The sequence below is a fragment of the Cuculus canorus genome, chromosome Z (genome assembly GCF_017976375.1).
Source record: "Cuculus canorus isolate bCucCan1 chromosome Z, bCucCan1.pri, whole genome shotgun sequence".
NCBI lineage: Eukaryota > Metazoa > Chordata > Aves > Cuculiformes > Cuculidae > Cuculus > Cuculus canorus.
Window position 1 is genome coordinate 77,655,896 of NC_071441.1, and position 11,718 is coordinate 77,667,613.

An 11,718-nucleotide genomic window follows, 5' to 3' on the forward strand; every position below is an offset into this window, starting at 1 on the left:
GCGGGGGGCGGGGCAGAGAGGGGAGTGAGAGAGGAGTGAGAGAGGAGTGAGGTGAGTGAGGGGAGAGTGGGGGGCAGAAAGTGGGGGGCAGAAAGTGGGGGGCAGAGAGGGAGGAGAGGGGGGCAGAAAGTGGGGGGCAGAGAGAGAGGAGGGGGCAGAAAGTGGGGGGGCAGAGAGAGAAGGGAGAGGAGTGAGGTGAGTGAGGGGAGAGGGGGCAGAAAGTGGGAGGGCAGGGAGAGAGGAGGGTGGCAGAGAGAGAGGGGAGAGGGAGCAGAAAGTGAGGGGGCAGAAAGTGGGGGGGCAGAGAGGGAGGAGGGGGGCAGAAGGTGGGGGGCAGAGAGGGAGGAGGGGGGCAGAAAGTGGGGGGCAGAGAGTGTGGGACAGAGGGGGGCAGAAAATGGAGGGGTAGGTGTGTGGGGGGCAGAAAGTGGGGGTGCAGAGAGGGAGGAGGGGGCAGAGAGAGAGGGGAGAGGGGACAGAAAGTGGGGGGCAGAGAGAGGGGAGAGGGGACAGAAGGTGTGGGGGTAGGTGGGGGGGGCAGAGAGTGTGGGGCAGAGGGGGGCAGAAAGTGGGGGGGCAAAGGTGGGAAAGAGGAGCAGAAAGTGGGGGGGCAGGAGGGAGGGGGCAGAAAGGGGGGCAGGGTGGGTAAAGAGTAAGGGGGGACCGGGGGGGCAGAGTGGGGGGCAAAAAGAGGGGGCAGAGGGTGGGGAGGGGGCAGAGTGGGGGGGCAGGAGGTGGAAAGGGGTAGAGGGTGGGGGCAGAAAGGAGGGGGGGCAGAGGGTGGAGGGGGGCAGAAAGTGGGGGGGCAGAGGTGGGAAAGGGGCGGGGGGGCAGGGGTAGAGTGGGGCAGAGGGGGCAGAAGGAGGGGGGGCAGAGGGTGGGAACAGAAAGTGGGGGGGCAGGAGGTGGAAAGGGGCGGGGGGGGCAGAAAGGGGGAGCAGAGGGTGGGGGGCAGAAAGGGGTGGAGGGGAGGCAGAGGGTGAGGAGGGGCAGAGTGGGGAGGCAGAAAGAGGGGGGCAGAGGTGGAGGGGGGGCAGAGGGTGGAAAGAGGGGTGGGGGGGCCGAAAGAGGGGGTAGAATATGGGGGTATGGAACACCCCGAGAGCTCTGGAATGGACTGGGAATGGGGGAATATGGGGGTGCGGAACACCCCGAGAGCTCAGGAATGGACGGGGAATGAGGGAATATGGGGGTATGGAACACCCCGAGAGCTCAGGAATGGACGGGGAATGGGGGAATATGGAGGTGCGGAACACCCCGAGAGCTCAGGAATGGACGGGGAATGGGGGAATATGGGTGTGTGGAACACCCCGAGAGCTCAGGAATGGGCGGGGAATGGGGGAATATGGGGGTACGGAACACCCCGAGAGCTCAGGAATGGACGGGGAATGAGGGAATATGGGGGTACGGAACACCCCGAGAGCTCAGGAATGGACGGGGAATGGGGGAATATGGGTGTGTGGAACACCCCGAGAGCTCAGGAATGGGCGGGGAATGGGGGAATATGGGGGTACGGAACACCCCGAGAGATCAGGAATGGACGGGGAATGAGGGAATATGGGGGTGTGGAACACCCCGAGAGCTCAGGAATGGGCGGGGAATGGGGGAATATGGGGGTGTGGAACACCCCGAGAGAGAAGCGGAAGGCAGGTAGCGCAGAGGTGTCCCGGGAAGGAACCTCCGGAGATGTTTCTCCAAGCGGAGGTGGAAGCGCTGTATTTTTAGGCTCCTTCACACGCGATGGGGAAAAAAAGTTACTACGGATCTTTTTTTGGGAGGAAGTCTCACAGCTTCGGCGTTCGCCTCAGGTTTGGGGTTCGGGTTGGGTGAAGTCGAAGCCGGTTGAGAAGGTTCTTCCTCTTCGTTTGCTTCCATATAGCAGAACATTCCCTGATAACCTCCAAATCCACCCGATTCCACAGGCGCAACACCTCCCAGTGGATCCGAGCCCCATCCCACCTGGGCTGGAGCCCCTCCAGGGATGGGGCAACCACAGCTTCTCTGGGACACCAGGACCTCTCCATCCTCCCTGGAGAACATTGCTTCCCAAGAGCTTATCCCAATCTCCCCTCCTTCAGCTTCCAACCATTCCATGATCTTTAAGGTCCCTTCCAACCCGAACCATTCCATCATTCCATGATCTTTAAGGTCCCTTCCAACCCAGCCCCTTCCATGATCTTTAAGGTCCCTTCCAACCTGAACCATTCCATGTTTCTCTGATCTTTAAGATCCCTTCCAACCCAACCCATTCCATGATTCCATGATCTTTAAGATCCCTTCCAACCCAAACCATTCCACGATTCCATGATCTTTCAGATCCCTTCCAACCCAACCCCATCCATAATTCCATGATCTTTAAGGTCCATTCCAACCCAAACCATTCCATGATTCCACGATCTTTCAGATCCCTCCATCCTAACCCCATTGATGATTCCATTGATGATCTTTCAGATCCCTTTCAACCCAACCCCATCAATGATTCCATGAGATTTAAGATCCCTTCCAACCCAACCAATTCCATGATTCCACGATCATTGAGGTCCCTTCCAACCTGAACCATTCCATCATTCCATGATCTTTAAGATCCCTTCCAACCCAAACCATTCCATGCTCTTTCCGATCCCTCCATCCCAACCCCTTCCATGATTCCATGATCTTTCAGATCCCTCCATCCCAACCCCATCCATGATTCCATGATCTTTCAGATCCCTCCATCCCAACCCCTTCCATGATTCTATGCTCTTTCCAATCCCTCCATCCCAACCCCTTCCATGATTCCGTGCTCTTTCAGATCCCTCCATCCCAACCACTTCCATGATTCCATGCTCTTTCCGATCCCTCCATCCCAACCCCTTCCAGGCTCCTCTGATTCCATTTATTCAGCCCTTCTTGTCGAGCTCGTTATCGATCCGATTTATTCAGCGCTTCCTGCCTCCTTCGTTAGTGTTCCCGGCGGTTCCTAACGAGCCGGGCTGCGGATCACCGGAGCCCTTCGGATTTGGGCGCCGTAACCGTCCCTCATCCTCATAATCCAATTAGAAGACGATCTCCAACCCTCCCGGGAAGAAGGGAAACGATGAAGGATGGAATAACGAGAGGAGCGCACGACGCTCGGATTCCTTTATTCTCACAATTAACGACTCGAAGGAGATCCGGAACGAGAGCGGCACCGGAGACGCCGGCGCTGACGAGCGCGGATTTGAACGGAGCCGCTCCGTAAAGTGTCTGACGATGGAAAAAGAAAGAGCCGAAGGTTTCGCTTCAATTGGATTCTCCTTCTTCGATTGGTTGCATTTCCTTCTTCTCCTGAAGTCGAGGTCTCCCCTCAAGGAGACCCCTCTGGTCCTTCAGCTGCTCCCACGATCCCTGTGCTCCACATCCTCCCCTTCGCCAGCGCTCCCGGTCACTCTTGGAGACCAACTCCGACCCCAGGATTGGCCAGGAACCTCTGGAGAACCTTGGCCCATGGATCCAGCCTGGCCAGGACCCTCTGGAGAACCTTGGCCCATGATCCAGCCTGGGCAGGAACCTCTGGAGAACCTTGGCCCATGATCCAGCCTGGGCAGGAACCTCTGGAGAACCTTGGCCCGTGATCCAGCCTGGCCAGGACCCTCTGGAGAACCTTGGCCCATGGATCCAGCCTGGCCAGGAACCTCTGGAGACCCTTGGCCCATGGATCCAGATCTCCTCGCAGCTTTCTGCCCCACCTCGTCCTGCCACCCTTCTCCTCCCCAGTTCATTTTGCAGGTGTCCATCACAAAACTGATCTCCAGGAGCTTCAGCCAATGTTCATCACCGTTAAACCTCCGCAGTGCTCCACGAGCAGAAGTGTTGTCCCCATTCCAACCTTCCTCCGGCGTTGGATTGGCCACCAGGAGCGGCCGAGGCCTCCTGACACCTGTCCTCTGTGCTCCTCACCGCTCTCCAACCACGGCCTCCTCAGCGGTGGCTTTGGCTCCGGGGATGGAAACGACCTGGCAGGACCTCTCCGCGTTGATTGCTCCTCGTTCTCCCGGTTGGAGTCCATCACCGCTTGGAGAGAAGGTCCGGCAGCTGTGGGATGCGGCTGCCAAGTCCTCTGCGCGGTGGCCGAGCGGTGGCAGCTCCTCTCCGGCTTTGGGCTCTCCTTCCAGCACCGAGAGCCGAGATGCAGAGGGCCAAGGTTCTCCAGAGGTTCCTGGCCAGGCTGGATCATGGGCCAAGGTTCTCCAGAGGGTCCTGGCCAGGCTGGATCATGGGCCAAGGTTCTCCAGAGGTTCCTGGCCAGGCTGGATCATGGGGCCAAGGTTCTCCAGGGGTTCCTGGCCAGGCTGGATCATGGGGCCAAGGTTCTCCAGAGGGTCCTGGCCAGGCTGGATCATGGGCCAAGGTTCTCCAGAGGTTCCTGGCCAGGCTGGATCATGGGCCAAGGTTCTCCAGAGGTTCCTGCCCAGGCTGGATCATGGGCCAAGGTTCTCCAGAGGGTCCTGGCCAGGCTGGATCATGGGCCAAGGTTCTCCAGAGGTCCCTGGCCAGGCTGGATCATGGGCCAAGGTTCTCCAGAGGTTCTTGGCCAGGCTGGATCATGGGCCAACGGTCTCCAGAGGTTCCTGGCCAGGCTGGATCACGGGCCAAGGTTCTCCAGAGGTTCCTGGCCAGGCTGGATCACGGGCCAAGGTTCTCCAGATTCTGTAACCTTTAAGATTTCATGATTCTATGATATTTGAGGTCCTTTCAACCCAAACCATCCACTGCTCCATGACCTTTCTGGTCCTTTTGACCCAAACCAACCCTTCCCAACCCAACTCGTCCACCATTCCACCACCTTTATGGTCCTTTTGACCCAACCCAGCCATGATTCCATGACCTTTCTGGTCCTTTTGACCCAAATCATCCCTTCCCTTCCCAACCCATCCATGATTCCACCATCTTTATGGTCCTTTTGACCCAACCCATCCCTTCCAACCCAACTCATCCCCGATTCCACCACCTTTATGGTCCTTCTGACCCAAACCATCCCTTCCAACCCAACTCATCCACCATTCCACCATCTTTATGGTCCTTCTGACCCAAATCATCCCTTCGAACCCAACCCAGTCCACAATTCCACCACCTTTATGGTCTTTTTGACCCAACCCATCCATGATTCCATGACCTTTCTGGTCCTTCTGACCCAAACCATCCCTTCCCAACCCAACTCATCCACCATTCCACCACCTTTATGGTCCTTTTGACCCAACCCATCCATGATTCCATGACCTTTATGGTCCTTCTGACCCAAACCATCCCCAATTCCACCACATTTATGGTCCTTTTGACCCAACCCATCCCTTCCCAACCCAACCCATCCATGATTCCATGACCTTTCTGGCCCCTTCCACCCCCCCATGCCCTTCCATCCCCCTTCCCATTTCCCTTCTCCTCCACCTTCTTCCCTTCCCCCCTCCTTTTTTTCCTTGAACCGAAATGTCACCCTCTTTGCCGTTTCCACCGGCTCTGGGAACGGTTCCTCCTGCTCCTCCATAAAAGCCAAATCAATTCCGTTGGCATCTTGGAAGGGTTTTATTTCCGCCGCCGCCGCGCGCGGCCCATCTGCGTCGCAGCTGTTGCGAGAAGGGGAGGAGGGAGAGGAGGGGGGGGAAATAAACCCCCCCCTCCTTGAACCGCGTCCCTTCTGCGGCGCAACGCGACGGCGGCGCCGGAATTGCCGGTGGAAGAGATTAAGTGGAGCCACTAAAAACTGTTTACTCGCTATGAATATGCATCGAAGCGAGCGCGGAAACGGCCCCGCGAGATGGGGAGAGGGGAAGGGGGGGGGGAAAAGAGAGAGAAAAAGGTTTGTTTACAAGGCTGGAAGAGAAAAAAAAACCGGAGCGAGAGGAGGGAACGGCGCTTGGCCCCGAGCCCGAACGCGGGAGGGAAAAAAAACCCTTTGGGCAAAGCATTAGGGAGAAAAACAGATGGTTTGGGAACCTTTTATTAGAGAGAAAAGTCGTTAATCAAAGGCAGACTGGAAATGGCAGCGTTGGGGCGGCGGGAGACGAGGAGAGGGCTTAAAGGGACCGGAGCGCCGCTGGGGGGAAGAACCTCAACGTCGGGGAGTCGCGGATGGGGCCGTAAAGAGCGGAAAGTCGTGGGGTGGTGGAGGTGGAGGGGATCTCAACCGCCGGACGTGGATGGTTGAGGTCGGAGGGGGTCTTAAAGAGCGGAAAATCATGGGGTGGTGGAGGTGGAACGGATCTCAACCAACGTACGTGGATGGTTGAGGTTGGAAGGGGTCTTAAAGAGCGGAGAACCACAGGGGATTGGGGTTGGAAGGGACCTCAAAGGTCATAGAGTCATGGATGGGGTCTGAAAGAGTGGAGAACCACAGGTGATTGGGGTTGGAAGGGACCTCAGAGGTCATATGGTCATGGATGGGGTCTTAAAGAGTGGAGAACCACAGGTGATTGGGGTTGGAAGGGACCTCAGAGGTCATATGGTCATGGATGGGGTCTTAAAGAGTGGAGAACCACAGGGGATTGGGGTTGGATGGGACCTCAAGGGTCATACAGTCATGGATGGGGTCTTAAAGAGTGGAGAACCACAGGGGATTGGGGTTGGAAGGGACCTCAAAGGTCATAGAGTCATGGATGGGGTCTGAAAGAGTGGAAAATCATGGGGTGGTTGAGGTGGGGGGGATCTCAACCACCGGACGTGGATGGTTGAGGTCGGAAGGGGTCTTAGAGAGTGGAGAACCACAGGGGATTGGGGTTGGAAGGGACCTCAAAGGTCATACGGTCATGGATGGGGTCTTAAAGAGTGGAGAACCACAGGTGATTGGGGTTGGAAGGGACCTCAGAGGTCATAGAGTCATGGAAGGGGTCTGAAAGAGTGAAGAACCACAGGGGATTGAGGTTGGAAGGGACCTCAGAGGTCATAGAGTCATGGATGGGGTCTTAAAGAGCGGAAAATCATGGGGTGGTTGAGGTGGAACGGATCTCAACCACTGTACGTGGATGGTTGAGGTTGGAGGGGGTCTTAAAGAGTGGAGAACCACAGGTGATTGGGGTTGGAAGGGACCTCAAAGGTCATAGAGTCATGGATGGGGTCTGAAAGAGTGGAGAACCACAGGTGGTTGGGGTTGGAAGGGACCTCAGAGGTCATATGGTCATGGATGGGGTCTTAAAGAGTGGAGAACCACAGGGGATTGGGGTTGGAAGGGACCTCAGAGGTCATAGAGTCATGGATGGGGTCTGAAAGAGTGGAGAACCACAGGTGGTTGAGGTTGGATGGGACCTCAAAGGTCATACAGTCATGGATGGGGCGGAAGGGACCTCCAAGCCCGTTCGGTTCCATGTGCGCGGACACCTCCTGCTGGATCAGTGGGATCCAACGCGGCCTTGGAGCCCTCCAGGGACGGGGAAGCCCCCACTGCTCTGGGCAGCCCATCCCAGGGCTTCTCCACCCGCCGAGAAGAACATCTCTCTCCAAAATCTCATCTCCATCTCTCCTCTTTCAGCTTCAAACCGTTGTCCTCGTCCTGTCCCACCACCAGAGCATCTCCGCACCTTTTCCGGAGGCCCTTTCCCTACTGGAAGCTGCTCTAAGGTCCTCCCCACGACCTTCTCTTCTCCAGACTGCCCCAGCGTGGCCTCCTACGGAAGGTTCTCCAGCCCTGGGATCAGCTGGGCTGCTCCTGATCCTTTCTCCACCGGCCTGGCTGGAAACCATGGATCCTCCAAGGCAGGTGCAGGACTTTTTCCCATCTGGGGTTGCGCGGGGACTGGGAAGACGTTGACCTTGAGGGCCATTCCTGGTCTTGGCCGTGGAGGAAAGCCCCCGGTTGGGTTTCCCGTTTCGTTTCCAAGCAATGACATCAAGAAAAGAGGGGGGAGGAGAAACCCAACCGCAGCCTCGTTGCGCTCTTCGGGGCTTCAGAAACTTGGGAAGAGGAGGAGGAGGGGAGAGAGGAGGAGGAGAAACCTGGAGAAGGTGGAGCGGTGGGGCCGGAGGAGGTTCAAGGGCACCGTCGTCGGGAATGGGTTGGGTGGGGAGGGACCTCCAGGCCCATCTGCTTCCCCGAGCTGCGGCACTTGGAGCCCCTCCGAGCTTGACCTTCAACGCTTCCCGGGATGGGGCTTCTCCTCCTTCTCCTTTCTTTTTCTCCCTCCTTTTGTTTCCGAGCCGGAGCTCATTTCGAACCTTGGCGGAACGCGCTGCAGCTGCTGCGATGGTCCTTCTCTTTTGATCCCCGTTATTAATGATCTGCCGGAACAGATGCGACGCTGACGAGCGCAACGATTATTGCTCACCCAGAGCCGTTTGTTCTTCTCCCTCTTCTCCCCCCACTTCTGGAGGAGCTCAGGTGGTTTCGAAGGTCCTCCGCGGTGGGAAAAGAATGGGAGAAAGACATTGTTTGCTTTTATTCCCAAAATTAGGATGGACCAACCCGGCCTGGAACCCCTCCGGGAATGGTGGGATGGGTTGGAAGGGACTTGAAAGATCAGGGAATCATGGGTTGGGTTGGGAAGGATCCCAAAGCCCATCCGGTTCCACACTGGATCAGGAGCTCCAGGGCCATCCAACCCGGCCTGGAGGACCTCCAGGGATGGGGCAGCCACGGCTTCTCCGGGCCTCCCTCACTGAGAACCACTTCCCGATGTCCAACCTAAACCTTCCCCCTTCCAATTGAAAGCCTTTTCCCCTCATCCCACCGCTTGGAAAAACTCTTGGAGGGCTTCAAAAGCCGTGGAGATGATGCTTGAGGCCACACTGCCTTTGGAATGGAGGATCTTAGGAGGCTTTTCCAACCTCAGCGATTCTATCCCAGGAAGGTTTCGGTGTCCCCATCCCTGGAGGGCTTCAAAAGCCGCTGAGATGTGGCGCTGAGGGACCCGGTGGGGTTGGATTGGATGATCTTAGGAGGCTTTTCCAACCTCAGCGATTCTATCCCAGGAAGGTTTTGGTGTCCCCATCCCCGGAGGGCTTCAAAAGCCGCCGAGATGTCGGGGCCGGCGCGGCGGGGGTTAAGCGTCGGCGCTGCCTCCCCTTCGCTCGCCCATCTGGTGGGAACCCCGCGAGCCATTTGGAGATGAATTTTTTACACGGAATGCGCGCGGAGAGACGTCTCCAGCGACAACCTCGCCGGACTTGGACGGCGAGGAGGACATTAAGTATGGATGGGCAGGCTGCCGCCGCGCCTTCGCCTCCCCCCCGCTCGCTGCCGGAATGATCAGCACATTCCGGCGGTAAATAATGTTGACACATGGTTCCACAACAGCTGGAGAGTGTCCGCCCGCGCCGGAGCGCCTTCGGCTCCTCGCACGGAAACGAGGAGGGACGGGGCCGACGACATCTTCGGCCGGTGTTCCTCCTTCGACCGCGCTGCCTTCCTTCGCCGCTCTTCTTCCAGCGTCTACGCTTCCTCCTCCACCTTAACTTCCTCCTCCTCCATCTACACTTCCTCCTTCACCTTAACTTCCTCCTCCTCCATCTACGCTTCCTCCTCCTTCATCTTAACTTCTTCTGCTCCATCTACACTTCCTCCTTCACCTTAACTTCCTTCCTCCCCATCTACACTTCCTCCTCCTTCATCTACGCTTCCTCCTTCACCTTAACTTCCTCCTCTTCCATCTACGCTTCCTCCTCCACCTTAACTTCCTCCTCTTCCATCTATGCTTCCTCCTCCTCCATCTACACTTCTTTTCCTCCATCTCCACTTCCTCCTCCTCCATCTACGCTTCCTCCTCCTCCATCTACGCTTCCTCCTCCTTCACCTACACTTCCTCCTCCTCCATCTCCACTTCTTCTCCTCCATCTCCACTTCTTCTCCTCCATCTACGCTTCCTCCTCTTCCATCTACGCTTCCTCCTCCTTCATCTTAACTTCTCCTCCTCCATCTACGCTTCCTCCTCCTCCATCTACGCTTCCTCCTCCTCCATCTACGCTTCCTCCTCCTCCATCTCCGCTTCCTCCTCCTCCATCTACGCTTCTTCCTCCTCCATCTCCGCTTCCTCCTCCTCCATCTCCGCTTCCTCCTCCTTCATCTTAACTTCTCCTCCTCCATCTGCACTTCCTCCTCCTCCATCTACACTTCCTTCTCCTTCATCTACGCTTCTTCTCCTTCATCTCCACTTCCTCCTCCTCCATCTACACTTCCTTCTCCTCCATCTACACTTCTTCTCCTTCACCTTAACTTCCTCCTCCTCCATCTCCGCTTCCTCCTCCTTCATCTACGCTTCCTCCTCCTCCATCTACGCTTCCTCCTCCTCCATCTACACTTCTTCTTCTCCATCTACGCTTCCTCCTCCTCCATCTACACTTCCTCCTCCTCCATCTCCACTTCCTCCTCCTCCATCTCCACTTCTTCTCCTCCATCTACGCTTCTTCTCCTCCATCTCCGCTTCCTCCTCCTCCATCTACACTTCCTCCTCCTCCATCTACACTTCCTCCTCCTCCATCTACGCTTCCTCCTCCTCCATCTACACTTCTTCTCCTTCATCTCCACTTCCTCCTCCTCCATCTCCGCTTCCTCCTCCTCCATCTCCGCTTCCTAAAACCTAAAACCCCATCCAAAAGCGCCTCTTTTGATCCCGATTTCCCCCTTTTGTCCTCTCCCAGGTGGACACTTCGGCTCGAGAAGAACGCGTGGAACTGACGAAGCTCTTTGGCGAAGAGCAAAATAAACCCTTCTAAGATCCATCCCAAAGCCCCAGAGATGCTTCCGGTGGGTCCCATCCCCACCTCGGCAAAGACGATGCCGTGGGAATAGCGAAAGCCCTCGCAGCTCATTGCCATTCCGAGCAGGAACGCCGCTCTCCGTACGGCGCCGGCATCTGTCAGACCAACAGCTGAAGCTCCGGGAAGACGTTCCCGAGGTTCTTCTCCTCGACAGCGAGGACGGCGTTTGGGGACTTCGGCTGCGAAGCTCCGAGATGACACAGCTTCTTTTTTCTTCTTCTTCTTTTGTTTCCCATTTTTCCTTTATTTTCCTTTCTAGGGAATTATTTGGGAGAATCCTGGAATGGGGTTGGGTTGGGAGGGACCTCAAAGGTCGTGAGATCCTGGAATGGGTTGGAAGGAACCTCAAAGGTCGTGATTTGATGATCTTTTGCTCCTCTGCTTCTCCTCGAGCTCCAGAACGTCCTACGTTGGAAGGGATCCACAGGGCCCATGGAGTCCGGCTCCGGACATGACAACCCCAACGTTCATTCCATGAATCTGAGGGCATCATCCGGGTTCTTCTTGGATATCGTCAGGCTCAGCGGCCGCTTTGTCCCACGAGCTGTTGGCGCGGTTCCTCTCCAACTGCTCGACTCGGGAGAAGGACCACAGTCGGTGGAGAGCGGTTTGGCTCTTCCGTTCCCAAATCCTCTTCCATCTCCAAAGAGGAACACAACCTCTTCCATCCCCAAAAGCCGAACTCGAGGAGAAGCACCACCTCTTCCACCTCCAAAGCCCACCACAACCTCCTCCACCTCCAAACCCAACGTGTCCACCTGCGCTTTCCCTTCTCCTCCAACCGCTCTCGGAGGAACGGACGCCACCGACGCTCTCCCAACGCCAAAGAGGTGGAACCGGAGGAGAAGGACTCAGTGAGGGGTGGAGAACCTCCAGAGGAACCACCAGTGAGGGCTCCCGGCCCAGAATCCACCCACATCCTGGGCTGCGCCCGGAGCCGCACCACCAGCGTGGACACGGAGGAGGTTCTCCTGCTCTGCTCTACTCCAGGAGACCCACCCGGAGCCCTGTTCAGAG

The 11,718-nt window shown here is 57.0% G+C and overlaps 1 protein-coding gene across 11 annotated transcripts; it reads left to right on the forward strand.

The window, feature by feature from the left end:
- Positions 1–15: 15 nt before the first annotated feature.
- LOC128850370 (uncharacterized) lies at positions 16–11,717 on the forward strand. 11 transcript variants are annotated; one of them, XR_008447723.1, is made up of 4 exons: positions 3,640–4,656; positions 7,481–9,209; positions 10,582–10,687; positions 10,768–11,717. XR_008447723.1 is itself a non-coding variant. In XM_054053959.1 (4 exons), exons 1-3 carry the CDS (start codon positions 3,786–3,788, stop codon positions 10,644–10,646), a joined length of 1,164 nt encoding a protein of 387 aa, XP_053909934.1. In that variant the 5' UTR covers positions 3,640–3,785; the 3' UTR covers positions 10,647–10,687; positions 10,768–11,717. The 11 variants fall into 11 exon arrangements, 5 of the variants coding, with proteins under 5 accessions (XP_053909934.1, XP_053909933.1, XP_053909932.1 ...); XR_008447725.1 differs by having other exon boundaries at positions 7,481–7,704; XM_054053959.1 differs by having other exon boundaries at positions 7,481–7,708.
- The last annotated feature ends 1 nt before the right edge of the window (position 11,718 follows it).

Bases quoted from the DNA above. Each gene is read 5' to 3' on its own strand.
- LOC128850370 (XM_054053956.1), top strand. From the start codon at position 3,786: ATGTTCATCACCGTTAAACCTCCGCAGTGCTCCACGAGCAGAAGTGTT. The intron at 4,657-7,480 runs GTTCTCCAGATT...CTCCTCTTTCAG, and splicing joins AGGCTGGATCACGGGCCAAG to CTTCAAACCGTTGTCCTCGT.